Here is a 25,867-nt window from a genome sequence, read left to right as displayed (position 1 = left end):
CTCAAGTCTCAAGTCTTTCCCCCAAAATTCTGACAAGCTTCACTCTCCTTGCAGTGAGCATATATTTTTTTATGTTCTATTATATACAAAACAAATAACATGCATTGAAATATAAAACAGTTCAAGGAGTTTGAATACATACAATCTGGATTAAAGTGCAGTGAAATATCTATACATTAAACAGTTGTTCTATTTTCGGACACAAATGAATATTTTAGTTAATTGGAATGGTTTTCAATAGATCAGAATGTATTTATTGAACGGAGTGAGTTTTCCTTAATATCAATATCTAAGTACATCTAGATATTATAAATAAAATCATTATGAACCACTCTCTACTTACGGTGGCGGTAATGCCTACGCGACATTTTTTTTTTTTTGCCAACAGCCAATAAAAATAAGAAGAGTTTGCTTTAACCAGATTCAACCAGCAGGGGGCGGAGGCTGCACACTCTCGCGTCATCGCTGCTGTTATCGCGGTGTTTGCGCCGACATTTCGTGCAGAAACACCCTGCAGAGAGAAGAAAAGACTCCCGTGTATGACTAAAACATCAGTGTGTAAATTGACAAAATTCCTCGGTAAGAATCCACATTCGACAGGCCGCTTAATGACACTGTCCAGGCGGCTTGGAAAGCCCGCGAACTGCTCGGTTTTCAGCTCTAAAACACTCATTCACAGGTTTCACCAGCAGCGATGGCTGCTAATGGGAGGTTAGCCTCAATGGATGCTAATACAGATGAAACACGCTGGTTGGAATTAGTCGATAACGAGTTTTAGAAAATGTGTGCAGAGGATATGTGTCGAAGCTTTGTTTAGTTTGAACAGTATTGACTAAATATTTAGCATGGTTTTTCTCGAAAGCTCGTATTTTTTGGTTGCTACTTACCGTTAGCTAGCTGTCCGAAATTCATTATTTTCTTCACGGTACAGCTCACAATGAGGTTAGCTGATTAAAGTTTGATTCATTGTGTTTACAGCTGCATACAGGAAACTGTAAACGCAAACAAATTATTATCAAAATATTTTATTTCAAAGTATTTTCATTCAAGAATCCAGGTTGATAAAATAAAGGTAAACGAGAGCAATGATCTTGACGTAATTCATTGCAGACCAATTCTCTCAATTGGTCTGTAATGAATTAAGAGGTGTTGGCAACATTTTCAAAAATAAATTAGCATAGGACTTCTAAACTAAGACTGTGTGTGTATCTGAAGCCATTGTTTTAACAGCTTGAATTCTGGGATAATGTTTGTTCCTCCATTTCCATTGAATCCTGTGAAAATATGAGAGCCTAAATCGCAGCTTAATAGATACTGGTTTATTTCTCTCTATTTACATGATGTAACTGTTTGCCCTGAAAGTGCATATCTTGCTTCTCATTAATATAGTTTTTTTCTAAAGCAGTGCAAAAAATACAGTTTATTTTACATTAAAATAACACATTTGCCACACATGCATTTTGAGTATGATGATACTTTAGCTGAAAAAAAGGCCTTTGTGATTCTGTTTTCTTTTTGCTCATTTGTGGTGTTTGATAATTAATGTTTACTTGAAAGTACTCTTGTTGGAGAGCATAATGCAGGTTCTGAATGGCTGTATATCTTGACCACTTGTATGCATGATTTCAGTTTTGTGTGTAAAGGGACTGAATTACTGAGGATTATTAAATATAACAATTATTCTTATGAATTCCTGTTCAGAATGTGGATTCCAGTGGAGCTTTGTTACGAGCAGAGTCAGGAATGATCAGTGACTGCAATAATAGCAAGAGGTTGGAAAAGGCATGTTGATTTGACCTCAGATTTTTTTGATGCTGTCTTATTGTTTTGTCAGATTTGGTCTCCATGTTGCGTTGGCATGTCCCTCCTACTGATTTAGTTACTTAAAAAAAAAAAAACATGGGGAGTATTGTGTGTTTTGTTCCCTGATTCTGAATTTGTTGTTTAAAAATAAAAATCTGCATTTTTTTTCCTTCTTTTTGCAGGAAGTGGTTTTCTGAATCTTTCCAGCTTCATTTTGCATCGCTGTTCCTTGAGTATCCAGTGTTGGTTGGATGGTTTCTTCTCCTGGTTTCTACTGTACTTTGGTCTTATTTCTCCTCTTTATGCTGCCTGCTTAGGTACATTAACACCAATGTGTGAGGATCATTACAACTTCAATGAAGATTACTTTTCAAAGCATTGAAAGAATTGTCCATCTCTGTTGTCATTTGTGTAATCTGCAGTGTGGCGCTTGGTTCTCTGGGGTTGATGATGCTGAGCATCATGTTGTGTAGTACACTGCAGGCATGAAGGCATTTTGTATTTCCAACAATTTTAGCTTTGCTTGAGTTACAGAGGGCAGTGGACCCTCCATCTTGAATGGCAATGCAGAGGATTTTACAAGTGGCAAGTTTGCTCCATCTTCTGTTGCTCTGCGTGTTTTATTGGTCTTAGCTGCCATATTGCTCTGCTCTTTTCCACTGTGTTTCTGTTCATCAGCTGCTATCATTTGTTCTTTGCTGATAATCAGTTGTGAACGTTGCTATGGTTTATATGATGCTTATGTTGCTCTGGTTGGCATGATGCTAATGCTGCTCTCAATAAATGTTCCTAAGATTTCTTTTTAAAAATTAATGATAATGCTTCTGTTGTCTACAGAGTTTCTCCTGCTGTCATTAATGTTTGGTTGATATAATGTTTGCTGGTTAAGATGGTCATTCTGATGTTTTGTACAAAGAGGAGCTGAAGTGCTGTTTGCTGACTCAGATGTATGAAGATACATATCTGTAAGATTTTGCCGAGTGCCTGATTGTGAGATAACTCCAGGGGATTTTTTGGTGTTGAGATCTGGTTTCATCAGAACTTGGCTGAGTCCTTTGGATTTCTGGGTTAACTTTGTTACTGTGATTATTTCATCCTTTACAAGTGTTTTAGTTCTTTCAGGTTGGGAGTCTGGTGTCATTGGTTGATTCTCAAAGTTCAGTTTTGATAAATCTTAGTATGTTTGTTCAGTTTAAACTTTTAGGCAATCATACATTAATATGGCATTTTTCACATTTTGAGTCCGATTCAGAGTTAGATGTTGACATTGATTAAATTATTAAATACATTTTGCAAGTTACTGAAACACACCTTTCACTTTTTCGCCCTTCATGTCATTTTGCTGTGTGAACAATGTTTTGAACAGGAATGTTTGTTTCTCTGACCCTTTCACCAGGTTTCAGTGTCCTGCAGAAATCCTGTAACTCAGTGAAAGTATACACACTGCTTAGTTGCATTGGTGAGTTTGAACTGCATGAGATTTATTTTTGCACCACATTTGACCAGCTTGAGCAAACAAAGCCGATTTCTCTGCATTCCAAGGTAAAAAAAAAAAAAAAAAAATACAACTTTCTCTTAAGAAGAGACAGTTAAGTTATTTTTTAAGCTGGCGTCAGTAGTAGGGTTCAGAAACATGAAAAATGTGCAACACTTTGATAAACCAATTTGTCTTAGCTTGATTTGCTTTCTTGTATGAACTATAGTTATCAACAATAAAAACAGATTTTTAGCGCACTTGAGTTCAGTTAGTCATTATTTTTCAGAAGCAGAGGTAGCATCACACCATGTCTATAAGAGGAGTTAATTTAAAAAACATACTATTAAAAAAAAAAGATAATATTATGTAGTTGACCTTTTAAGATGTCTTTTGAATTTTATATTGGCAGTCAGTTCTGCAGCTAGAATGACTAACTGTTAAGCTGCGCCTTCCTGGTATCTGCTGAATTTGGCTCAAGACTGTCTTCCACCTTTTGCTAGTTCCAAGGTGGTTACAAATAGGTATCTTATGGCAGAGGGCTGTTTCTCATACCCGAAAAGGTTAAGTACTAAATCAAACAGCAAAAAAAGAAATATTGAGCAAAATGCCCAACAGGAGCTGTCTATAGCACTCTGACTGAACAGCCTATATGAATGCATACAGAGTACAGTTTTCTTTTAAATTTGCTTTTGTGCTTCTTCTGACTTAATTTCAAAACATCGCTTTGATACTGTAAATGGTTAACGTGGAATCTTGCAGTAACAAGTCGCACACTAAGTGTGGTTCTCACAATGTGCGAGTGGATCAATATGGAGATTTCAGAGATTGGAAAAAGATTGGACTTTTAAGTTTTGGATTGTTCAATGTTTGATTTTGGTTACCAGCTGATTCTTGGTACATCTCTAGTACAGATGTGTTCTCCTTATCAGATGACTTAGTTCTCCATACACTGGTTTTGTAGCAGGTTTACAATCTGGAAGCAGCTATCTGTTCTGGACTTAAAGGTAGGACTGGACAATTTGACCTCAAAAATGATATCTCAATATAATTGGGTTATATCTCAATATACAGTATCCATGGCCTGGATGCCTCTTCTCACCTGAAACAGACACACTTGGTTTTCCAGATGAGTTTGTAGAGGAACACGTGAGTGGTACCTTCAGGATCACATGCTTCCAATGGCTTATATGCAGGAGGGTAAATATTTAGAGCCATTTATATAGCTCACTTGAAATAAATGTTTTTGAGTTATTGCCCAGCCCCACTCAAGGCTTTTTTAAGAAAGTCCAGAACCAACAGTTGGCCAGAGTGTTATTTTAATTTATTTTCACAACTGTCCGCTAGACTTGGTTCAATTGGAGTTTGAAATTGCAATACTTCAATATTTCATCTGTTGCAGTTCGATTTCACACTGCACTGTGTCAAACAAACCAAACCTTTTGAAAAACCTGTTCTCCCCCTCCCTCGCCTGTGGTGGTGCTGCACCAAGAATCACTGAAGGAAACTGCACAGAAACCTCTGAAGAAGATACTGAGCACAACTTTTCTTTATCAAATGTAAATAAAAATGTAGCAATGTCAAATTTTAGTGGATGTAGGATTTGTCTTTTGTCTTTGATAAAAGGTTTCGAACAATTTCTTCCACTACTCTAGATTTGCGCATTTGTCTTGGTTGTATTTACTCAGAATTCCCTGCGCCACAGTCTGCTTCCTGGTTTTGGAGTGGTCTCCAATCTGCTTGGCAATCATATTTGAACTGTGCCAGTTCACATCAAAACTCAGATCTACGTTTTTAGGCCAGCCATAGTTCACTCAGAATTCAATTGTGCATTCACCTCCCCCAAAATGAACCAGACTTTCTAAGTAAATGTACTACAGTTTGATTAAAGCTGACCAAACTGGGCATGTGTCAATGCATCCTAAATGGACTAAAATAAGAAGACTTTTAAAAAAGTATTTTATGGAGCTCAATGGTTGCTTTACAATGTTGAAAATAAGTTTGCCTTTTTTAAAGGTGTCCAAGAAATTGATCCAACTTCAATTTAGCTTTAGTACTTGAGGTGTAAAAATTTGTGTTCTTTAGCAAAGTGTGACTATATCCTTCTGCTAATTGTGATTAAATGAGAAAATCTTACTTTGAAAGTATGTTTGTCATTCTTCGATGACCCATGAAACTCGAGCAAAATAGTACACGTTTTTTTCCCCATTGTCACCAAAAAGTAATCTGTTTATGCCTCATATCAGTTTGAGTTATTTTATTTTTGTAATGTAAGCATTAGGGTAATTTGACATCAGAGTGTTCACGTGTATGCTTTAGGTTTTCTACAAGACACACATTTGGTGGATTAAATAGAAGGTACTTATTAACCAAACTGTCTTAAGAAGATTTGTATTGTATGAAATGGCTTACCTGTTTGCTTAAGATCAATTGATCACGGGTATTTGGCCTTTTTGTGTAGTGATAAATGGCCCATGAACAATTCTAAACATAGCAACATTTTGGACTTTTTTAGCTTTTAAATTATTGATTTGACTTGATTCAGTTATTTGTTGGCATGAAACTACTTTATGAAATCAATACTATGTGAATATTGGCTTTTTTGAGTTACTTTGTACATGCTCATAGCCTCCATTTGTTTTAAAGAGCAAAAAAAATCTAATTTGATTGTTTTTATGAATCAAGATTACCAAATTTGCTAGAGGTTGGCCTTTTAGTTTTTGTTTTGCATTTTAAACATTTTTTTTTTTTCAAAGTGACACGTTTTTTAAAAAAATATTATTGAAAACACCTCTGGTTTCCAATATCAGAAGACAAAATAATAAATAACAAAATAAAACAGTTTCTACATTATCAAAAATTTGATGTTGCTTGTCTGCATAGTTTGAAGTCTGAAACATTTAGAAACTTCTCTGCTTCCCTTTGCTCTTCATCTGATGGTAGTGTTGCTTTCTCCCCAGGTTGTAGGGCTGTTGTTAAACAGTCAATATGGCTGTAGTCATCAGGCTGCAGGGTCTGCCCATAGTGGCTGGGACCATGGACATCAGACACTTCTTCTCCGGCCTAACCATTCCTGATGGGGGAGTTCACATCGTGGGTGGGGAACATGGTGAAGCCTTCATTGTGTTCGCCACAGATGAGGATGCTCGACTAGGAATGATGCGTACAGGCGGGTCCATCAAAGGCTCTAAAGTGTCACTGTTACTTAGTAGCAAGACAGAAATGCAGAACATGATTGAACTTAGCCGCCGTAGATTTGAAGCTGGAGCAGGGCCAGTAGAGATGACAGCACCCACAGCTGGAAATGCAAACCGTCAAGCACCGACAGCCTCCATACCCACTGTGCAAAGTGGGGCAGGAGGGAGATCTAGTAGCCATGGGAATCAGGGTTTTACAAACACCCCAGCTTCAGTGAGTGCTGTAAGCTCATCACAAGACCAACCAACTAACAAAGCAGCAGCAACCATGGCCAATGTGGTACCAAGCTTCCCCAATAACTATAGTTCAACTCCCACAATTTCCACAGCTCTATCATCACTCAATGCTGGTCCTCCACCCATCTCTGCTCTTGCCAACATGCCCTCCATGCCCCCAATGCCCACAATTTCAGTTCCTCCTCCAGTGTCCACCCTTCCGCCCATTCCTTCTGTTACACCTTTGTCCCAAGGTCCCCCAGTGCCACCTATAGCCCACCTTCCTCATATGTCCTCTCTTCCTCCCTTCAATCCCTCCTTACCTCCCCCAGCAGGAATGGGCTCAGGTCTGCCTCTTGGAACCCCTAATCCCATGTTGTTCAACCCTCTTTCTCCATTGGCTTCACTTGGCCTTCAAGCTCATATGAAAGCTGCAGCAGCTGTTGCCTCTGGAGCAGGGGGATCAAACCCTGATGAATTGTATGTTCTCCTCCAAAATCTCCCATTTTCCTGCTCGGAGATGGAAGTCAGGAACTTCTTTCGAGGTCTTGGAGTAGATGGGGTTCGCCTACAGAGGGATGGGCAGGGTCGACCAAATGGAAGGGCGATTGTCAAATTCTTCTTGCCCCAGGATAGTTTTGAAGCTTTAAAGCGAGGTGGTGGCATGATGGGCCAGAGATTCATTGAGATCAGTCCGGGCTCTGAGCATCACTGGTCCAGCCTCAGTGACAGCAGAATGAGCCATGTGTCTCATAATATTAGTAAATTACATAATGAGGCCCAGGATCATCAGAACCGCCGCATCAATGTTGGTCCTGGAGGCAGAGATCAACGAGAGAGGTCACGATCTCCTCACAGGCAGGAGTTTTGTGTCTATCTGAAAGGTCTGCCTTATGAGGCCAACAAGAGACAAATTAAGGAGTTTTTCAACAATTTGGCCATTGTAGAAGATAGTGTCTTTATTTCTTATGGCCCAAATGGGCGGGCTACAGGGGAGGGCTTCCTTGAATTTAAGTCAGAACAGGACTACAAGACTGGGCTTGGAGCTCACATGCAATACATGGGCTCCCGCTTTATCCAGGTCCATCCAATCAGCCGAAAAGGAATGCTAGAAAAGATTGATGCTATCCGCAAACGTGAAGCAGGACAAGGTGATGGCAAGAACCCAGATGGCATGAAAACTCCAAGGAATTGTGTCCACATTAGCAACATTCCCTACAATATTTCCAAGAAGGATGTCCGTGCCTTTTTTGATGGTATAGGCATATATGAGGAAACGCTGAAAGTCCTGACAGATAGTAATGGCAATGGTTTGGGGCAAGCCATCCTACAGCTGAGAACTGAGGACGATGCTCGGAAAACTGAAAGGCTACACCGCCAAAAACTCAATGGCCGTGATGCCTTCGTCCATCTGGTGACCTTTGAACAAATGAAGGAGATTGAGAGAAATCCTCCACCTCAAAACAAGCGAGGTCAACGCAACCAAAGTCATCAGAACCAAAATCAGCATCAGCAGGCACCACCTAATCCCCAGCAGCCCCAGATTAATCCTTTTGCAGCCATGAGTGGTGATGAATTTACCTTTCTTAGAAACACCATGGGCAACCTCAACAGTAACCCGTTTGTTACGCCATTCTCTGCCCCAGGTAACGGGCTTGCAGGTCCTCCCCCCATGCCTCCTTTGGCAGCAGGGTTAGGGGAAGTAAATCTAGGTGTTGCTCCTCCTCTGGTTCCAGGAATACCTGGCGCTCCTATCTTGGAGCCACCTGGCTTTCGCCCTGGAGCTACTGGAGGAGCTCCTTTTGGCCAGGATGGGCTGCGAGGCTTAGTACCTTTTGACAATGCCAATAGAAAGGGAGCTGGAGGAGGACAGAACCGGGCTGGTGGGCCTACCACCACCACCAATAACCAGGGACTTCCAAGTGGTGGAGCAACAGGTGGACAGCAAGTGTTTACTCCTGGGAACGAAGCCCTCCGGAACCCTTCGGCCCCTGGAGGATCCAACAACCCCAACAATCAGCGTAGTGCTGCTGGTCCAACAATCGTAAAGCTTCAGAATATGCCATTCACTGTAACTGTGGATGAGATTATGGACTTCTTCTATGGTTACCAGGTGGTACCAGGCTCTGTCTGCTTACAGTTCAATGATAAAGGCATGCCAAATGGTGAAGCAATGGTGGCTTTCCAGAGCCATGATGAGGCCACTGCTGCAGTAATGGAACTTAATGACAGACCTATTGGAGCACGTAAAGTTAAAATAAACCTGATTTAAATATTATTAATAAATGACTGTAAATAAGATTTTACATTCGTCTGGATCAACAACTCTGGCTAACCCACAACCATGACTGATTCTGAAGTAAGCCAGATGTCAAGAACCTTGTTGAGACCTTAAGTTCAGTGACTGTCATTACCAAAACTCCTCCTTTGTATAGATACCTACAGGTAAGCCCTGGCACTTGCAGGCTGTCCATAAAGGACTGTAATCCACATATTTTTTTGGTTATTTTTCTGCATCTGCTCCACTGACTTTGCTTCTATAGAACCACAATGGTTGCGAATATGATGGTTATAATGATGTTGGCAGGATTTTGGTCCTTCCATATTATTTTCACTGAGAGTGTAGCTTTTTTTTCTAGTCATGTTGTCTATAGTCATCTGTCTTTCTTCTATGATAACCTTATTGTAAAGTGTTAAACATTGTTGCTGTATGTGCTTAATGCTCTGCTGTTGTGGTTTGAAATATACATGCTCTGTTGCTTGGTAAGATGAACATCTACAGTATGATGCTGTGATAAAATGTTTTTTTTGATATGGTAAAAATTTACATGCACTGTCGCTGCATTCAAATCTTTACATCCTATGTTGCTTTGATGAAATCTGCTGCTGCGTTGAACTCATAATCCATGTTTAAATTTTGAAATTATGAGAAGCTTTTCTTGCTGCGATCAAATGTCTGTGACCTGTTGCAATGGTGATTATGCTTGCATCCCCTATTGTTTATTAAAATCATGCTGATTAAAACTGATGCATTGGTCAGTGTTACCACATAGAGAATATGGGATGGCAAGACAGTGGAGTCATGTTTTTCTTTTTTAACAGAGCTGCTTTTTTTTTTTTCCTCTCACATTTTATGATAATGCATTTTTTCAATTATGCTTCACTGAATACCCCAACACCCCTTTTTTGCAGAAAATGTTCTGTAGGTGTTTGGACTGTAGAGTGCTGAGATGAAGTCCGTAGTGTTTTTAGTTTCTTAGCATTATGTTGCTTGTAAGTTCTATCATGATTCTGATGTTTCCACCTTAAAGCTCGTATTTGTTTCTGATATTGCTGTGAACAAATTTGTATGATCGTATTACCATACCTGATGTGGAGTCTCCTTTGCTTTGGCTAATAAAGGGACATTCCTCACCTGCAGCAATCTCTTCCAACTGTCTGCTCTTCACTTTCTGATTATGGGAACTTTATTTAGCTTATACTTGTCTGTCTTGAAATACTTAACGCAATATAATATTTTTACCATTTGAAGTCTTTGTTTTTATAGTTTAGCATTGTGTTCCTCCATTCAAAATACTTGCACAACCTACCTTGGATGTAAACTTTTATTCAGTAAGCTTATCCAATAGATGCTTCTTGTCCTTTGGCTTTACTTTCCACCTGTTGTATAAAACACTTTACAACTATACTGCATTATAATTGACATCTGAAAGTTAAATCGCACAGTTCATCTGTGCAATTGAAGGAGTACTATAATAAATCTTACACTTGTTGGATACTTTATTAAGTACAATTCACTTGTTTGCAATTGGACCAAGTAAGGTCATGGATTCAGCATTGTCTTTGTTCTTTTTGGCTGCACATCCATAGCACAAATCTGCTGTTCACCACATTCCAACAGGTGGTGTATTGCTTCAAAATCTGTTGACAATGGGAGCCATTGGTATAGAGCAGAGGTCTATACATAACCTTTTGGACCATATCCTGTATGCTTTAAATGTGTTCCTGCTCCAGCACAGCTCAAATGCTTGAACTGCCTTTTTAGTATGTCCTCAGTTTCTGCAGAGGCCTGGTAATGGACCTACGTTTCACACAGGTATGTTGAATCAGGCAGAGATCTAAACCATGCAAGAAATCACCCCTAAAGGACTAACTAAATGCCACCGTCATATAGGGCTGAAGCAATTAATTGGGTTTATCATAATTAAGTATTGCTATAATTGTCAATTTAGTAATGGATTAATTAAGATACAGGCTCTAAAACCTGCCATTTGCTGAAAGAACAGTACCTTCATAACAGTAAACCAAAAAAGTAAAAAAAATATGTACATGTAAGATTAAACACCTTTGTCTTTAAACATTTTACCCAGAACTTCTGAAATGGCATAGTTTTAGTTTTACCATTTTGTAAAACAAACAAAAAATAGCCCAACATTGTAATGAGTAGAAAGGGCTGAGCGTTTCACATGTTGGAAGCATTTTCTTAGATACAGCTGCATACCTTCCTACAAATGATCAAGCGAATGCAAATTTATTTACATATTGCACATTGGGCAAAAAGTTTAGTTTCTTATGTAAAAGAGAATTTTAATGATTTAATTTAATTTTTCTTATGCACTTGTACATTAAATAAACACAAGCAAAATGAAAATTCTGCAGAATGTGACAGTTTTATGAAGTTAATCTATAAATATAAAAATAGCCAGTCGAATAACTGATTTCTGGTTGTTGGCTGCACATACTGTTTTTTTTCTGCATTTGTGTTAGTTGTGATGTTCTACTTACTGTTAATAAAAACATTATTTAAATGAGATTACATCAAACCAAAATAAAATATTTCATAGCACAGAAAAGTGGGTTTAAATTAATGTAAAGCATGCTTAACACAAGCAGTAAGTAACGTTTACAAAACATATGCTTACTTTAGTACTGTCGAGATGCGACGGTTTGGTGCGAGACAGATGATCTGTGAAAAAATGGAGCTCCTCCCAGTGCTACTATATTACCAGCACTGTCAGTCATACTCGTGTATGTGCTGCTAAATGTGCTAATGCTGTTCTAGGAAAATTGTTTAACTGCCGTGATCAGTGGCCTTGCTAACTAACTCGGGCATTTGTGGCAAACTCCATTGTGGTGAACCAGCTGTTGTGTAATAGAGAGAAAGGGAAAGGCTGTGAGCAGCATGTACATCAGGGTGATTGACAGTGCTAAGACCTTCCTCTTGGCTCTGATTGGTTGTTTCTGACGACCAATCGGAAACAACCAGAGAGTATTTGTGCAGATGGCAGCAGGACCACAAGGGGAAGGCAGAGGAGCAATTTTTCTTTCTTTTTTTTACGCATTATTTGTGTTATACTGTCACGACAATGTTAATATTTTACAATTATGTAAAAACACTTTTTATGAAAGTTACATACTGTAGTTATAAAAGCTGTGTGAATCCAGTAATGCCAGTAGAGGGCATTATTGGAAATAGTTTGGTCTGGAGAGGACTCGAGGAGTGGTGAACCTCTAAACGGGTACAAAAGCCATGTCCAGCTGAACATAGACGTGTGCATGGATTATTTTTTATTTGTCTAATAAAAGTGAAATGTGCGGGTATAGATGATGCTGTGCTGCTGGTGTGGGAAGAGCAGAGTTTGTGTATTATAGTAAATCTTGCTGGTGGACATTCAGGATATGACTAAGCGGTGAGTGAGCTTTATTTATTTTTTTTAATGGGACCAGTGAGCTATTGATCATGCAGCTATTGAGATTTAACAGAAGGCATATCTTACAGGTGAGTGATGGATACATGAATTATTGAACAGCATTATGATGATTCTCTTCAGTTGTCAAAGGAAAATTCACAAACAACAAAATTTAACTTGATGTAAGTGGCAGCCCTGCTAATGTGATAAACAAGTAAATAGTGAATTTGACCGGATGGAGCTTAAAAAAGGTGATCTGTAGATGGAACCCTCAATGTGTTAAAAGTGGAACATGGATTTTAATACTTGACAAAGTAAGATCTACTTACAGTTGTTTTTAAATAAATGGTAGTCTCATATGGTAGCCAGGTCAAAATAGAAGCTAAATTAATAAGTTGAAATTAACAATTACCATGCAAATATCTAATATATTTAACATAGTCTTAACACTAAATGCTCAACCACTGGTTGCAACAACCAGGAGTTTAACTATACTTTAGAAAGTTAGCTATTAAGTTTAATGCTACATATTTTAATACCCTGAAAGAATCACAAAGTTGGTTATCAGAGGAAAATTATTTTATTTTTCAATCGGACCGCTAATAAGCACAATATATAAATATAATTAGATTAAAAGTAATTTTCTGCATCGGATTAGAAGTGTAGAGTTTCAGTTAGAAATAACTGAGGACATACAGATGTATGGCCGTTTTTAAATCGTGCTTCTTGCTTAGATCACATTTTCTTATTTTGACAACTCATCAGTGCTATGTTCTTTAATACTTGTCATTTTGAACTTAAACTACAATGCCTTGCAAAGATATTCATAATTATTCAACACATTGATTCTACATGTTTTTTTTTGGGGGGGAGGGGGGATTTTATACAATAGATCTGCACCAAGCAGTGCATAATTGTGAAGTCAAAGGCAAGGAATACACTCTATTTAGGTCTGAGCATTTTTAACATGTGGGTATGGTTTGATCTGAAGCATTTTGTTGATTTGTATATTTAAGGTTGTTGTCCCGCTGGAAGGTGAGCTCTTATCCTATTTCCAAGTTTTTGCAGTCTGAAACGGGTTTTCTCACAGGAGTGTCCTGTATTTAGCACAATGCACCTTGCCCTCAACTCTGAAAAGCTTCCCTGTGCCTGTTGAGGAAAAGCATCCCCATGGCATAATGCTACAACATATTCTAACATGGGTGTGGTGTGTTCAGGGAGATGGAGATTAGTTTTTCTTCACACATAGCTTTTTGCAAGCAAATCAAAATAAATTATTCAAAAATTTAATTATGAGTCAATCGAACACATTGTTCCACGTGTTTGCTGTGTCAGTTGAATGTTAGGTTCAAACATACTTGTGATTTTCAATAATAGTTTTCTCCACTTTTCCACTAAGGGTAGATTTGTGAGTTGCACAACTAATATCTGCCCTGGGCACATATAGTGGAGTCACTGCAGCTTCTTCAGAGATGCCATGGGCCTCTTGGCTGCTTCTCTGAATAATAATCTCTATTAGTTGACAGCCATGTCTTGTGAGGTTTGGATTTGTGCCTTGGAATTCATTTTTAGGTGATTGAACAGTGCTTTGTGAGATTTTGAAAGGTTGGGATATTGTTACCAAAACCTATCTCTGCTTCAAAAAAACACTCTAATAACTTTTCCCCTGACTTTTGTGCCATGTTACTTGGTCTTCATGATGCTGTTTATAGATTAATGTTCAATAAAGTCCTACATCTTTTTCCTACCACTTTCTTATTATGCTCTACTTCATGGCATAACAAATACATCAAAACGCATTAAATCTTGTGGTTGTAATGTGAATGTGGGCAATGAAAATATCAAATATACAAATTTAATATCTACAAATATATTTCTGTGATAAATTAATGGTTTTCTGTACAGAAAACATTAGCCTGTTGTTAGGTATGGTGCAATAATGATAAGTGAATGGTGCATATATCAAGCGGGGTTTTGCTACAGAGTCATGGGTTATGAAAGTATGGAACTGACTTTGAATCTGGTTATATGACTGGATTGATTTGTATGTATGTGTGTGTGTATGTGTGTGTGTGTGTATATATATATATATATATATATATATATATAAAATATAACCTGGATTTGTTTGTTTTGTGAAGTACCTTAAGACAATAAATAAATGAGCTGGACTGAATTAATTGAATAATTAGGAAAATGCTCGTGTTTGATACATTTTGTAGACTATCTGTTGTAACTTATAAAGATGGTTTCCAGCAAATGGTATTTTAAAATGAATAGTGAGTCACTGTGGCTAACTGTTAATGTGCAACTGAAGAAGGCACCAGCTAGGAGGTCGTGTTTACAGGAAGTGGCATGTAGACAGTGGTTTTCATAGTGGGTAAATGACACGCGTAGCTGTTTCTTAAGCAAAGATTTGTACTTTTATCTATAACCTCTGAATTATAAAGTTAAATGTCACCATTTCTCAAAATCATTATATTGAGGTGCAATTGTGATGATAGCCTGTTGGATGTAAATGTTTTGAGATTCTCATGTTTAATCAGGCAGATGATGTTACAAGTCTTTTGTGTGTCTCTTGTTGCTGATGTGTTGTCCAAAGTGATTTTAAAACACTGAAAGAATGATTTAACCCTTTGAATGAGCTTGGTTGGTGCTATAGTAAGACACATTTTCATCGACGTGCTTTTATTGTTCTGTATTATCAGCCAATGGACTAAGTATCTTTTTTGTTTAAAAGTTTATATTTTTAAGATACTTGTGTAAAATGACTTTTTATGCTGGAAGGGAAAATTTGCAAAAATTTACTTGTGGAAAATATTGAGATCATGTTGAAAATATTTCACTATGATCTTGGTTCTATAGCCTTACATTAGAACTATTGTAGCAGTGAATGTTTAATAATTCAGATAATTAATTGCATTCAAGGGGGATGTGAAAATGTATTCAGGGAAGGTATGTGCATTAGAAAAACTCGAGAGTAAAAATGTTATGTTGCAGATCGTTGATCATTTCAACATGCTTTTTTTTTTTAGATATCCTACATGTTTTGTCTGTATCCTGTTATGGACAGTTCTCTAATTAGGTGGTTTATGCAAAGAAAGTAAAGGATTTTGTGATTAATTTGTAAAGTGTATCGCCACTTTTATTGTGAAAGACTGTGAACGTCTTCTCTAGCATTCTAACTGACTGACAGTTTGTCCAATCAGAGCACCGCTCTGTATCAGCCTGACCAATCACAGAGACTCCGTTTTTAATATAGCGTTAGCTAAACTTGGTGGAAGTTTGGAGCTGAGCTAACTGCCTTCCAAGTCTTATATTTGCGGCAAAATAAAATAAAAAAATAGCTGTAGTCTGCAAATATTTAAGTGACTGCTCTAGTAGAGAGGTTGGTTAACGTTTAGTGGTATTAAGGCAGCTGCAGAAGAAACGGCAAAGAAACGTATCTGTTTCGGCGCTGTGGGAGTGGTTCTCTCATCCGACTTGGTGTTTGTTCCTGTGGTTTGGAAGAAAAGAGCGCTCTGAAAAAAAGGTGATTACTTTTAGTTTTACTTCACTTTGTGTAGCTATAGTTCTTGCTTATTCAACTGGCGAGGTAATTCTTTTTTATTATATGTGATTAATTATTCTTTAGCATGCCGTGCTTGCTTGTTCACTAAAAGAGTGTGGAAGAGGATATAGTGTAACAAATATTCATGCATAGCAGATAGAAGAAATTGTATTTAGTTAGATGACACAGAGTCCGTCTATAGTTGTACAGCTGCTGCTGGAGGAAACTGTGCAGTGACTCATCAGAGAAGATCGTCGTAAAGCCGGTTTAGAATGCATTGTAGATAAAATCAAGTTGTTTAATTGCTTAAAGAAGTTTAAAGAATCGTACAATATATTTTTTGAGTCGTTATAGTCGGACTACACAGAAACTGCATATCTGGGTTGATTTGCGTGTCTTTGCCTTATTGGACGGCTTTTCCTCATCATGGTGAAGATATCAGATTATAAAACGCAAAACCTGAGGTTTAAGTGAATTTTTTTTATATGCATTTCAAGTTTATTTGTATAACACCAGTAATCCATAATGTAATTCTAAGTGTGTTGCAGGAAAATAAAATAACAAGTAAAGAAATTTACAATGAAGACAAGAGAGCGTAAGACGCGTTATATATTAGGACAAGTGAGGTTTATATTTGACCAACAATTTTGAAATACAATTTGGCACAAATCTATGTAGTGCTTTATAGAGTATTAACACAGTTTTGAAATTTAAATATATCTCTTTATAATGAGTAATATGCATCTGAATGATATGATTTGATCCTTTTGCTGGCGTTAGTACTCTTAACACCAGTAAGGGGTCTTGGATGAGCTGCAGCTACTTGATTTATCGTTTTTTCCCCGCTTAGGCACCAGTACAATGATCTAACCCTCTGAGATAATAAAAAAAAACGTGTATTTTTTTCTTTATCCTGATGTGACAGGAAGCCCTTTATTATGAGTGTTGTTTACATAGAAAGCTTATTTAGCAATACTTTATGCTGATGTTAAAATTTAGGCTAGTATCCCTGACCCATAGTAACACCTGTGTGGCATGCCATCTGGTCTTTGGCCTCAGCAGATATAATTTAAAGACGAGTTATAATCTTGTGGGTTTTTTTTTTGTGTGTGTGCATGTGTGCATTAAGCTTGAGAAAATTCTGACTCATGTTATCATTAATATTTTGGACACTCTTATTTGACGACTTTGGTCATAGCAGAAATGTGTGCTATCAGTATGTACGGGAGATTATGATTCAGTATCATTTGAGCGAGGGGGATCAAATAAATGTTGAATAAAATTTTCCTGAAAACGAAGCCTCGAGAAACCCCATACTTTTACACATGAGCTGAAATGGCATTTCAGGCTCTCACTCTGTAGTATTTTAAAGTGTTTCTTTTTCTGGTATTAAAGTTGTACTTCACTTTTGTAACCTTGGCTGTAATAACTTATTTCATTGTATTAAGTGTATTTTTTGTGGTTTTGGATGACCTTAAAGAAATATGCATATAATTTATGTAAATGTATGTTCCAGCTGTTGCAGAGGAGCACTATCATTAATTTAAAGCCATATTGCTGTTTTATGTGACCTTGTTCAAATCTTTTTCCTTAGTGACCAATTTCTCTGCCACATCGCATTTTGTATTTGTCGTTTCAATCATAATTACACTACGTTGAATGTAATGGCCTCTAAACATTAAATGTTTGGGAAAAAATTATGTTCAGGTCTTTTTTTAAAAAAATTATTGATTGCAAATTAAACCAGATATGTTTTATTTTCTGGGCTAATCAAAACACCCCTATTTATTCTTTTTCAGATGGCAGACTGTGTCTCTAAGGTTGAGCTGACGGTTTCCTGCGAGAACCTACTGGATAAAGATGTTGGCTCAAAATCAGACCCCCTTTGTGTACTGCTGCAGAAAACGGGAGACAAATGGATGGAGGTAATAGCTCTTTGCTCGTTACAGTTTGTTTTTTCCCAGATTGAATTCATATTTGAGATAAACCCACTGCACCCATCTCTTCCTGTCGCTTTGTCAGCTGTGTCGCACCGAACGCCTGAACAACACTTCAAGTCCATCCTTTAGTCAGCGCCTGAGGGTAGATTATCACTTTGAGACGGTTCAGAATCTGAAGTTTGGGGTCTACGACATTGATAACTCCACTTCTAATCTTGCTGATGATGATTACCTTGGAGGAGCAGAGCTGACGCTGGGACAGGTAACCACCGTACAAGGCCAGGTTTAAAATGTATTAGAAGAGAACTTATTTTACTTTTATTACTTCTGTTTTAGTGGTATTTTACTTTTATTACTTCTGTTTTAGTGATATTTTACTTTTATTACTTCTGTTTTAGTGGTAAAGATCTGTAAATGTTGAAGTTTTAAGCATGACCTTGCATCTTTGTTTATGCCAACATTCAGTTATTAGTTTGTAAGAATCAAGTCACCCTTTTCAGGCAACTTTTTTGTTTCATAAAAGCTTGAGATTGAATATCAATGAGTGACGTCAGTAATGAAAGAATTACTTTTTACGACTGATTTTCTTTATCTTGCAGCCTGACGCTGAATTTTTGTCACAGAGTAGAGAATATCAGGAATACTGTAAACGTCTTGGCAATGAAAATCTAAGTTAAAGCTCATGATTTCCTTTGTGTTTCTGTGTGTTCAGATAGTTTCCAGCAAAACTATAACCAGACCTCTTCAGCTGAAGAAGGACAAGCCAGCTGGGAAAGGAAGCATCACAGTAAGTAGCCTGTATTTTATTGAGCAAAGCATCTCATTGTACAGTTTGTCCTTAAGGAATCGGTGATGATGAAGCATTATTAACGTGACTGTCTGTAGATCATTGCAGAGGAAATCAAAGACAATAAAGCCATTGTGTTGGAGTTGGAAGCTAAAAAGCTTGACAAGAAGGTAACAGCTAAAACTCTACTAAGATTGCTGAAAAGTTCATTTTCATTAAAACAGAGCAGGAGCAACATGGTTTTATTGCTTTGCTGTGATAAATGAACAAACCTGTTGCCTCCATACACATTACATTTTGTCTTCTTTGTTCTTCAAAAAAACTTGCTGAGAAAACTGATTTTTCTCCAGGATACATTTGGGAAGTCTGATCCATTCTTGGAGATTTTTAAACAAGGAGAAAATGGGAAATGGCAGCTGGTTCACAGAACAGAGGTAAAGATTTTTATTCATGTTTCTGCAGCTTTCAGAAACATGAAAGTTGCATATAATGGGTGGATTCCTTTACATCCACCCATTAATGATCTTCTATGGTAAAAAAGATGTGATGTGTGTTTTTATGTGCAGGTGGTGAAGAACAACCTGAACCCCAGCTGGAAGAAGTTCTCCGTTCCACTCCAGACCTTCTGCTCCTCCGACATGGAAAAACCTTTGAAGGTTTCACCAATCACGATTTAAGTTCCCCCATAACAACCAATCAAATCTTCATTGGTTACATTAAATCCTTTCCCTCCTCTGCAGGTGGATTGTTCAGACCATGACAGTGATGGGTCTCATGACCTGATCGGTTCTTTCACAACAAAAGCCTCGGAGTTGATGAAAGCTGCTGGTGGCTCACCAGTGAGTTCAGTAAAAGTAAAACTTGTAAGTTAATTTTTTTTCTGTTTGCCAGTGGTCATTAAGTTGTCCACTTTGCAATCGCTTAGGTGGAATTTGACTGCATCCACCCAGAGAAACAGAAGAAGAAAAGCTACAAGAATTCTGGGGTTGTGTCAGTGAAGAGCTGTAAGGTATGGACTGCAAGAGCTCAGGATTGTTTTTATTAGGTTCCATAAGAATACTTGTGATTGTATAAGCATTGAAAACTGCATTGTGTTTGTTTCTTAGAATTAGATTTTAAGTTTTCAATCATCTGACTTTTGGTTTCATGTGTTCCCCTACAGCTGGTGACTAACTACTCATTCCTGGACTTTGTGATGGGCGGCTGCCAGATCAACTTCACTGTATGTCCACATACACTAATGCACAGACTGAATTTAATATTTGATTTTGATCAGTTTCAGTTACATCACCTCTGAATAATTAACTTCTTGGGATTTCATTTTTTATTGAAATAAATCCATGTTTGTCAAAACATTAGGTCGGCATCGACTTCACCGGCTCAAACGGTGATCCTCGCTCACCCAACTCTCTCCACTACATGAGTCCGGATGGGCTGAACCAGTATCTGTCTGCTCTGTGGTCTGTGGGGCAGGTGGTCCAGGACTACGACACGTCAGTACACAATGAACCACAAACTACACCCACACAGAGTCAGAACCTGAAACAAACTAATCTCAGCAAATTAAAACATCATTAAGTTTATATCTCCATTGATTTATCTAAAAGAAACCCCAGGTGTTAAGTGCAAATATTAAATGGCACGAGGACGTACTTTCAGTAGGCTACCATTCTGCTGTTAAAATCCTTTTTATTTTATAATTAAGTATTATAACTTTCCGAGAAACAGAAACTGTTTATAGGATTGAATTAGACAGACAGCCTAATTCATAAAAATAATTGAAATGCAATGCTAAAATTAACTTTTGATATTCTGATTTATCTCCATCCATCCACAGGAACACTACTTAACACCAAGGTTTCACACACGCACATCCTTCTAAAACTCCAAGCAGTATGCACAATGTCCTAGATTATGTAATTTATGCTTTACTTTACCTTTTACTACCTCATTTTTTCTGCTTTGGAACCTTTCTAATGTCATTGTTAGAACAGCCGTTTTATGCTTCAGGATTTATTCGCATTTCCAGACCTCTGTAGGAAAGCATAATTATTAACCCACATTCAGTTCTTTTGCATGCAGCTCCCAGTTTAATTGGGTGATAATCTAAAACTGACACCTAGACTAAGCTTTAAATCTACACCTGCATCCTAAGTGCAAAATTTCTGTTTGGAAATACTATTTCCCCTTTCTAATCTTGTTGGTTGCAGTATGGTGAAGTACAACCAGTTCGACTTCCCCATACTGCATATTTGCTATAATTTTTATAATTTCTGCTTGTTCAAAAAAAATTCCCAGTTAGAACTGTTTGAAATTATTGAGGCCTGTTGTAATTTTTACATTTTAATTTCTTTCAACATATGTGACTCTAACAGCAGGTGTGTGTTCTGTTGCAGTGATAAACTCTTCCCAGCATTCGGGTTTGGAGCCAAACTGCCTCCAGACTTTCAGGTCAGCTTTTATAACCAACCTGATGTCTAGAATCTAAAGTACAGCCTCATGCATGACAAACCTGCATGAATTGCAATCAGCAATAGGAACAATCGTGGCACCATAAACAAGCTAACATTAGCAGTTTTTTATTAATGATTTACATTTATTTTATTGTTGTGCAATCACTGAACTGTTGTGGTGTTGGTTTCACAGGCGGCCCATCATGAGTTTGCCCTCAACTTCAACCCCAGCAATCCATACTGTCAAGGTAAAGTAACACAGATGCAACATAATGCCACGGGATATCATGGAGGGCTGCTGAACACTTATCCTAAATATAATACTAAGATAGGGTTGGCAGGAACGAAGCCATTTCAAATCTCAGGTTATTTTCTAAGCTTTGTTTGTCTGCATTGTTTGATTAGTTTCTCCTCTGCTCTGCCTCTTTGTCTCCCAGGCATTCAAGGGATTGTGGATGCTTACAGAGGGGTTTTGCCTCAAATTAAACTGTCCGGACCCACAAACTTCTCTCCCATCATCAACCACGTCGCTTCCATCGCCTCCGGTGCCACTCAGGCTCCCACCGCCTCTGTGAGGAGCCGCAAACATCTTAAATACACAAAAATCTAATCTAACGAGCACAATCCTGTAGAGTCTGATCTTGTTTTGTGTCTGCAGCAATACTTTGTTCTCCTCATCCTCACTGATGGCGAAATCACCGACTTGGACCAGACCAGGGATGCTATAGTTCGGGCTTCCCGGCTGCCCTTGTCGATTATTATTGTGGGGGTGGGGCCGGCTGATTTTAAGGCCATGGAGCTTCTGGATGGAGACGACGGCGTCCTCAGGTCCACTGTTGGCGAGGCCGTATCCAGAGACATCGTCCAGTTTGTCCCATTCAGAAATTTCAAAGATGTAAGTCTCTTAGTAAATAATAGATGCACATTTTTTCACTTTTTCCATATGAAACAAAAACAGTGAAACGTCTTTTTTTTTTATTCTCAGTCCCATTAAGTGGAAATGACAAACGTCACTTTATACAGGAGTGCATTGTAGCTGTGGTTCTCAAGCTGTGGTACACATACCAGTGGTGGTACTTGGGTTTCCTTTAGCAATTCTGAGAAAATATTTAATCAGTTTTTGAAATGTGAATATAAATAGATTAGCACTGATGTTGAACTGAGTTCTTTGCCTATGTTGATCTTTGCATCATCAGAAATTTCTCAAAAGTAAGATCAAGTGGAGAACATTCTGCAAATTCTAATTTCTGAGTAAAAGTAATGCACATTATTAAACTATTTCTTTGAACTAAATCATAAATGTCCAGTTGTTGACAAGAAACTAAAAAAAGTAAATATACCGTCTTGTGTTAATACTGCTTTTCCATGTCAATATGGTGGAAAGTTTTAGTATTTATGGAGATAATCCAGGTTTTTGAGAACTAAAGCATTTTGTGAAGTTTAGTTTGCTGCTTCCTCACAATATACTCAGTTTAACATGCCTTGACATTAATAATCTTTACACTGACTAAAGTTAGGAAAAATAACTATTTTCTGCAATAAAAAAAGAACTATTTTCAAATATATCTTGAAATTAATATCCTATTGAGTGTTTTCAAGGAGACTGATTTACTAGCCTTCCTTAGTTTTTCTTTCATGGATGTTTACAAATCTATTTTAATTTTACATGTCTTTTAAGAGAAGCCTTAATGTTTCATTAATATTGAATGGAACTTGTACACAATTAGAAATTGTTGCACAAATGGTTGCATCAAGTCTAAAACCCTACAGCCGTGGTTAATAAGCATCATATTTGTTTTTTCTTCTTGTTTGTGCAATTTATTCCCTTCTTGACATCAAAGCACTGCGCAAACTGTTTTATACTTTAAGAACTTTTACGATTCAAACTAGGGAGAAATTTTTTATTTATTTTTTGTTTTAAATTCTGTCTGATAGACTTGTGTGCCAGAAAAAGATGGATCGTGCGCTGGATTAACTTTTTTTATTTAAAAAACAAAAAAAACAGACCTGCTATACATTGACATCTGTCTTTCTTTGCCCAGGCTCCCACGGCGGCGCTGGCTCAGGCTGTTCTCGCTGAGGTCCCCAACCAGCTTGTGTCTTACTTCAAAATGAGAGGCCTTGAACCGCAGAAACAGCAAGCTGCTCCCAAATCCTAAACGTCGCCTGCATTCCCCAAACTCCAGCCTCATCTCATTCCACATCACAATACTATAGCTATATGCTATGCACAATCAACCAGTCATTGATAGTTAGCATGAAGTGTCAACCAATTGCAAAGGAGTACTTAATCTACAAGCCTGTCGCAATAATTCTGGATAAATCCCTCTTTAAAATAGTTTTACAACTGCATACTTTACATATTTATCTCTCTAGCACCTAAATGATAATAAGATAGATTAGGACTTTTGCTTCTCTGTAACTAACTATGCATGTTTTGTGTCAAGTGAGAAACACTGAGCCACACAGGAATACATGCCCTCTATCCAACTTTATCACTCTCTCTAGTGGACATTTGTGGAACTACAGGAGCAGGTATCCCACCACTCTGTGTTTTCATTCCCAGTTACTACCAGCACTTTTGCACTCCGATTAGCTGTGTTTTTGCGGTTTCTGATTAGCTTTATTGATTAGGTGCCAACACTTTGCACTTTGCCTTTGCCTAAAATGCTGGAAAACTAGAATAGAATGAAAGACGCTACCAGCTTTGCACCTGAAGCCTTACTCAAAACATTCTTATTGCCTTATTTTTGCAATGCAGATGTGCCTGTCTGATGCTTCTCAGCCATTATAGCCTGAGTTCAGCAACATAGCTAACATTAGCTTGTTGATGACGCCATGATTATTCCTATTGCTGCATTTTTTACTTTGTTGGTTACCAGATCATACATTGTTAAAAGGCTACTATATTTGTACAGCTGCAATCCTTCGTTGTTGCCTCCATCATGATGGTCATCTCAGTGCATTTTTTTTGCTTTAAATGGGACCATATGGTCAGAATTATTCCATGCCAAAAATGCAGTGTAAACATTAAATAATCCTTACCATCATCATAGAACCAGAACAGAAAAATGTTGTTAAATTTGACAACCCACATTTATTGCCATTAAATACATTTATTATCTGTAAAGTACACTGCTGCCAACATTTCCACAGTAATCACTTCACTAGTACTTTTGCCTTTATTTCCAGTGATTATGGTCACTTAAAATCACATTTAACCACTTTAAATCACCACTTAAAAAAAGAAGAAGAAGAAAACTTTCTTTACATTTTGGGATAAAAAAATGTATTTTTTGTCTTTTGTTTTCTATAGTTTATTTTTGAACTTGTGCAGAGGAGAGTTGATCATGTTTGGGAACAGCTTAAATAAACGCCACATTCGCACAAAACGTGTTTGCTGAAAGTCTTTGGGATGGTGCTGAAAGTGCTAAAAATAGCTCGTTACACACACTGACAGTTATTGTCTCCTCTGAGCAAAATTGCTACATCACATCATTCTGTTATAATCTTTACGCATTGTGCCTTTTTAGTTTATAAAACTTGTTTATTCAGGAGAAAATAGGAAGATATATACAATCCTCTTAAACAATCTTCATCTAAAGCATATTCTATATCAGCATCAAGAAACAAACCTTCTGTTTACTTTTAACGCATCTATTTTTATGCTTTCATTTGGTTATTTCATCTTTTGTCGTGGTTAGATATGTGGCGACATTCAGCTTTGGGACTACGGGTTTATTTCCTTGTTTAAACTCTTGAAAAATGCCTGGTGTCTGGTAAAAGGGGTCATCAGTAGCTTCTCAAACCAAGCATTTGCTTTTTAAAATAAAATGACCTAAATCTGCTAAGGGAATTAAAGCAAGCATTTTTGATATCTTTTTTTGTAACTTATTGAATAGACCGGACTGCAAATCCAGATTTTTCTGTTTTCATGCCAAATTGCAGTTTAAAATTTAGTTCAGCTTCTTTCAGGTTTTAAACCCTGTTTGGTTTAAGTCTTGATGAATTGGTCTTGAAATAGTTTTCTTTAAAAATACCTTTTAAAGTAAACTAAATCTGTTGAATCGTGCAAGCTGTTTTTCTCTTGCCTTTTCATTGTAATCTTGCCAACATGTCATGTGATATGATGCTGGATTCTCATTAAACAGTCATTCCTGCTACACCATTTACAGCCTGCAATTTTTTGTTTTGAACATCTGAACAAATGCTCCAGTATCTATCATGATAACATGTCTCTTCCAATGCTGCATGTTTGAATCAATAAATAAAGCAACTTTAGTAAACAAAGATTTCTTCATGTGTGCATTAATTGACTAAAGTGAGTTATTCTGCTTCCATTTGTGCCATGAAATTCCATCTTCAGATACTTACAAAAATTCAGTAGAGGTTTTGAAAAACATGACACTAAAATGTGCAAAGTTCTCCATGACAGGTAGAACAGATGAAATGCAAAAGCATACTTTTTGTTTTCCATTAACGAGGGCTATGAATGTTCCATAAAATAGGCCTATATGTTATATACTCTACATTTTAGAGAACCCACTGTGACACTGTGAAGCTGGCCAGAATGAAAGTCTGATCCAGCAGCAGGAAGTGGCAGGAAGACCAATGTCCAACAGCTTTGCTGTCAAGTATACAGAGTCTGATTTCAGAGACTTTTGAAGCTCTTAGTTCTCTAGTGTAAAATACAGCACCACACTAATACTGTAATATTGTACAAAGCTTAAAGATGCAGAAATGCAGATTATGTCAGT

At 37.5% G+C, this 25,867-nt stretch overlaps 1 protein-coding gene across 6 annotated transcripts; it reads left to right on the top strand.

Moving 5' to 3' along the window:
• The first annotated feature begins 417 nt into the window (after positions 1 to 417).
• cpne1 (copine I) lies at positions 418 to 25,395 on the top strand. 6 transcript variants are annotated; one of them, XM_015030145.1, is made up of 17 exons: positions 442 to 579; positions 3,200 to 3,262; positions 17,730 to 17,855; positions 17,953 to 18,132; positions 18,583 to 18,657; positions 18,756 to 18,827; positions 19,008 to 19,091; positions 19,224 to 19,313; positions 19,398 to 19,496; positions 19,583 to 19,666; positions 19,820 to 19,879; positions 20,017 to 20,150; positions 21,054 to 21,108; positions 21,304 to 21,358; positions 21,548 to 21,681; positions 21,769 to 22,005; positions 23,153 to 25,395. In XM_015030145.1, the coding sequence occupies exons 3-17, from the start codon at positions 17,730 to 17,732 to the stop codon at positions 23,267 to 23,269; spliced, it is 1,602 nt and encodes a 533-aa protein (XP_014885631.1). In that variant the 5' UTR covers positions 442 to 579; positions 3,200 to 3,262; the 3' UTR covers positions 23,270 to 25,395. The 6 variants fall into 6 exon arrangements, with proteins under 6 accessions (XP_014885628.1, XP_014885629.1, XP_014885631.1 ...); XM_015030144.1 differs by lacking the exon at positions 3,200 to 3,262; XM_015030147.1 differs by lacking the exons at positions 442 to 579; positions 3,200 to 3,262 and adding an exon at positions 15,629 to 15,909 and having other exon boundaries at positions 17,728 to 17,855.
• Positions 25,396 to 25,867: the final 472 nt, after the last annotated feature.

This window comes from Poecilia latipinna, unplaced genomic scaffold, assembly GCF_001443285.1.
Source record: "Poecilia latipinna isolate Pla-1442-1.1 unplaced genomic scaffold, P_latipinna-1.0 Scaffold174, whole genome shotgun sequence".
NCBI classification, from domain to species: Eukaryota; Metazoa; Chordata; class Actinopteri; order Cyprinodontiformes; family Poeciliidae; genus Poecilia; species Poecilia latipinna.
This window is presented reverse-complemented; position numbering and strand designations above follow the sequence as displayed.

What these genes read in the sequence shown, in the direction of transcription:
- cpne1 (XM_015030143.1), top strand. Translation starts at nt 6,266, where the DNA reads ATGGCTGTAGTCATCAGGCTGCAGGGTCTGCCCATAGTGGCTGGGACC.